At 35.3% G+C, this 4877-nt stretch overlaps 1 protein-coding gene across 2 annotated transcripts in view; it reads left to right on the top strand.

The window, feature by feature from the left end:
• LOC127449486 (guanine nucleotide-binding protein G(i) subunit alpha-2) overlaps positions 1-4352 on the top strand; it is a 71978-nt gene extending 67626 nt beyond the window's left edge. For both annotated transcript variants that reach the window (XM_051712956.1, XM_051712955.1), the window contains exons 6-9: positions 909-1038; positions 1896-2049; positions 2920-3135; positions 3464-4352. In XM_051712956.1, coding sequence (XP_051568916.1) covers positions 909-1038; positions 1896-2049; positions 2920-3110 — 475 coding nt within the window. In that variant the 3' untranslated portion in view covers positions 3111-3135; positions 3464-4352. The remainder of the gene's footprint in view (positions 1-908; positions 1039-1895; positions 2050-2919; positions 3136-3463) is intronic.
• The last annotated feature ends 525 nt before the right edge of the window (positions 4353-4877 follow it).

Raw genomic sequence — 4877 nt, 5'->3', positions numbered from 1 at the left:
GGGAAATGTAACAAAGGGGGAGATTTAGCCATTTTTTGCTAAGTAGATTTGAAATGTTTCACCCTTGAATGGTCTTAAAGATCAAGTCCCACTTTTGATCTCACCGGGTCAAGTTGACCCGGCTCTTTAAATCACAGTTCAACAGTAACAATTTGCAAATTTTCTTCCTAACAACTGTTTTATCAACAATAACTAACCTTTCACTAATTATGCCGTAAATGCTCCAAATTTACATTAGAATATATGTATGTACAGTATGTATTTATGTAAGTGTGTGTTTGCATGTCTTTGTGGATGGGCTGGCAGGTGTGTCTGGGTCAGAAATATGAGTGTAATTACAGATAACATTTTGGACTGTTCTACCATTTTACAGCTTTCTCTTAAGTCTTTATATCAGTCGGGTCAAATTGACCCAGAGGAACTTCTTAGGTAGCTTTGTTTGTAAAAACATGAAATGTAAAAAAAAAAAAAAAAAAAGACATTTCCAGGTTCAGATCACCTCTGTAGAGGATGTTATAAAGTTTCAAGCTGAAAAGTTAAAGTTAAGTAGATGTAAATTGGTGTTAAACGTTCAAATGGGTCAGATTGACCCAGAAGTCTTCTCAAGATTTGTATGCCAAAAAAAGACAAACAAAAACAATTATACTTTCTTCATGAAATGTAAAAACATAAAAAAATAAAAAGAAGAAAAAAAGAGTTATGACCTCTGAGTAATGGATGTGTAGAGGTTATTTCTTATATCTGAATGGGCATTAAAAGATAATTAAAGAGATGTGTTTTAATGGCCATCTGAAGGAGACAAAGTGTCCTTTCATCATAAATTATTCTCCACCTTTTAGCGCTTTCTGATTCTCTGGCCTTTTCATGCCTCGCTCTCTCTCTCGCTCTCTCTCTCGCTCTCTCTCTAGGATGTTTGATGTTGGGGGTCAGCGATCAGAGAGGAAGAAATGGATCCATTGCTTTGAAGGAGTCACAGCCATCATCTTCTGTGTGGCTTTGAGCGCTTATGACCTGGTGCTAGCAGAAGATGAGGAGATGGTGAGCATTAGATAGTTCTTAATTATCTAAATAGTATAAATTAATAATATGTGTGTTTGTCTGAGCGGTGACACTGTGGTTAGCATGTGCTACCATTTGTAGTATTTCATAAGTTTGACTTTATTATTATTCTGTAATGTGGAGATCTGCCAAGCCTTAAATGGGTGTTTATATACATATATGGCTTCAACTTCAAGCAATTTCATGTCCCAGGTGTTGATTTATATTAAAACTGACTTTCAATATTCCAGACTTTCAATATTGAACTATGAGAATTCATTATACAAATACAAATTATAACATGTTTAAAAGTACGACTGTCCAACAGTTGTGGTGTCATTTCAACTTCTGCCCCATGTGTCCATAAGTTAGTGTACTTGTTAACCAAGTCAACAAAAGTGTCAGTGAGCATGCTTGAGATGAAATATGAGACAAGTAGTGTTTGGAAAAAATAAAAAGCAGAGTATTTTTATTGAGCGTCATTTCCAATCATGCTGCAATTTTACCAAATTATGCAAAAAGGGTGAAAATATTATTTAATTGTGTGTATTTAGGATACATAAAACATTAGCTATGAAATAAAATGTCCAACTTTGCCTTGCTATGGGTTATTTCAATCAATATTTTCATCAGTATCAACACTAAATTCTATTAAACACAATACAGAATTTGAGATGTGGTCAGAAGTCATATATATGCTTTAGGACGAGAACAGGATATGAGAGAGACATGTTTTGAGTGACATAAGGCTGACAGAATTTTCATTTTTTGGGTAACTATCCCTTTAAGACAAGACATGTGCTATTAGCGCTCTCTTGTGTTGTGTTGCTGCCTAACATCATTCCCCTCTGTTTCAGAACCGCATGCATGAAAGCATGAAGCTGTTTGACTCCATTTGTAACAACAAGTGGTTCACAGAGACCTCCATCATCCTCTTCCTCAATAAAAAGGATCTGTTTGAAGAGAAGATCACGCACAGCCCTCTCACCATCTGCTTCCCTGAATATTCAGGTCTGTCACCAACCCCTAAAGCTGAACACATGGCATTTTAGCCTTGTTTCAAGGAATGCTCCAATACAAGTTCAAAACAAGTTAAGCTATATTAACAGCATTTTTTGGTATAATGTTGATTAACACATACAGTAATTTGTATTTATTTTTCTGAAAAGCAAAAATCGTAGTTAGACATGTGACAGTGCTGTTTGAGGGATTAAAAACAGAAATGTTAGGAGGCCTGGGTAACTCAGCAAGTATTGACACTGACTACATCCCCTGGAGTCACGAGTTCGCATCCAGGGTGTGCTGAGTGACTCCAGCCAGGTCTTCTAAGCAACCAAATTGGCCCGGATGCTAGGGAGGGTAGAGTCACATGGGGTAACCTCCTCGTGGTCGCGATTGGTGGTTTTCGCTCTCAATGGGGCGTGTGGTAAGTTGTGCGTGGATTGTGGAGAGTAGCATGAGCCTCCACATGCTGTGAGTCTCCGAGGTGTCATGCACAACGAGCCACGTGATAAGATGCACGGATTGACGGTCTCAGAAGCGGAGGCAACTGAGATTCGTCCTCCGCCACCCGGATTGAGGTAATCGCGCCACCATGAGGACTGACTAAGTAGTGGGAATTGGGCATTCCAAATTGGCGAGAAAAGGGGATAAAAAAATAAAATAAAAAAACAGAAATGTTCTTAATGCTCTTTTTTTTTTTTTTTTTTTAAGTGCTTTATTCCGTTAACAAATGGTACTATTGACGCATGAGACAAAACAAGAAATTATGCATTTATTAAATTATTTTCAAAGGTTTAAATAACAAAACTCAATGTTGCAGTAACAAGAACATTCAGGTAAACCCCTGACAATATTTGTCTGCACAATTTTTATATATAGGAGCCAACAAATATGACGAGGCTGCCAGTTACATCCAGACCAAGTTTGAGGATCTCAACAAGAAAAAGGACACAAAGGAAATCTACACCCACTTCACCTGCGCTACTGACACTAAGAACGTGCAGTTTGTGTTTGACGCCGTCACTGACGTCATCATTAAAAACAACCTGAAGGATTGCGGCCTTTTTTAATGATTGCGGCCAAGAGAATAATGAGGTTAACACACATCATCCAAAGCATCATACTTTTGAAGTCAACATGAAATTAAAATAGACTTGATTAACTTTTAACAGTGCAAATTATTCCTAAGAAAACAAAATGTTTGTTTGTCTTTTATAATCTTCTATTATAAGATTTCAAATACCAGTAAATAGTCCAATCAATTCCTGATGGATAAAATCAAGTCTTGTCCTACATATTCAGTTTCAGTCGAAAATGTCACATTATGGAAGTTAAATGTGATACAAATGCCATTTGTTGACATTAAAATCAATACATGTAAAAGCTTTTTGATCTTGTTGATTTTCTTCTGATTGTTCCTCAGGAAGGTGTAAACTACTTGGTGGACCTGGCCAATGTGTTATACACAAAATGCTTGACTACCTTCAACTTCCTATTAGAATCGTAATTTTTTTTTATTTGAATTTTTTTTTTTTAATGTGGTAACCTGAAAAAGACTTGTGAACAAGGAGAAGAGAAACGTCACCGGATTCCAACAAACAGTGAATTCCAGCACACCATCCTTCTTCCCTGAACTTCATTTTAAATCGGTTCTCAATTTGTAAATATTTAATTTTGGGGTTATTTTCTGCCTTAAAAGAAAATGAGACGAGAGTCAGAATTATGTTCTGATATTTGTTTCTATTACCCTTCAACCTTTGTTTTTGTTTTTGACAGGTTAAAAACAGGGGTGGGTGAGAACTTTAAATGCATTCACTTCTTTTATGGATGTGCTAATTTTATTAAACTCGATGGCAAAATGCTTATTTTGTAAAGTTAATGTGAGCACACAGTCAACGAGATATCACTTTTGTAAAACTTCACCACTGAATCTTCATCCCGGGCTCAAACTGTATATTGTTGCATGACGGACCATATGAAATTGCTCGCTCGCTCCAGAACGCAGCGTAACATTCCTACAGCTACTGAAATGTCTTGACACGTTCTAATAGCTTGACTTTGACTGACATGTAATATTTATATCCGTCCACACATTTCTTGTTTGTTGTTGCTGTATCATCCCTTCTTTTGCTCACTGTGCCTTCTGTGTTCACTGTCTGTAGAACATAGGGCTGGTTTTATTCACGCTATCAAAGTGTACAAGCGTCAAGCACATTTTAAGAGCTAAATAAAATTAGACTACAGTCTTTGGGTTAATATATAAATACAATAAATGATTGCGTTGAAAATAAAAGTTGATATGTAAGACTCTGTGTGTGTGTCTGTGGAACAATTTTGTCTTGCACACATTGAAAATGTCAGTCATGTTTTGTTGCACACTTTACATAGAAAGTTAAGCAAAAAATTATAATAATAATAATCTGCTCATCAAGAAATCATATTTTTGTTTACAGCACACATTTGTAGCTTTTTTCCCCAAATATGAGGTTATTCAAATAATAGATTTTCACACAAAACAAATATTTGAATACACTTCTACTATGATGAACATATTTTCAGTCATTTTACTTGCAGTATTTTCTCTTTTAAGTCAAACATATCTAAGTGGTGTAACCGTTCCGATACAGACAAAAAATAAATAAGTAAATAAAATACAATGAAAGTGTCTTTATTTAAAAGCTAAAATTCTTGCCAAAAAATAAATAAATAAAAGAGTGGTATAGTTTGGAATATTTATTTCTTGGAAAAAAAAAAAAAAAAAAAAAAAGCAGTGTAAAATTAGCTTTTAAATATTTTAAAAAAGCAGTGAATTGTTTTTAATGATTTGTCTACCAAAT

Source organism: Myxocyprinus asiaticus, chromosome 12 (assembly GCF_019703515.2).
Source record: "Myxocyprinus asiaticus isolate MX2 ecotype Aquarium Trade chromosome 12, UBuf_Myxa_2, whole genome shotgun sequence".
Lineage (NCBI taxonomy): Eukaryota > Metazoa > Chordata > Actinopteri > Cypriniformes > Catostomidae > Myxocyprinus > Myxocyprinus asiaticus.
Note: the sequence above shows the minus strand (reverse complement) of the source record. Positions and strands in the feature narration are given on the sequence as shown.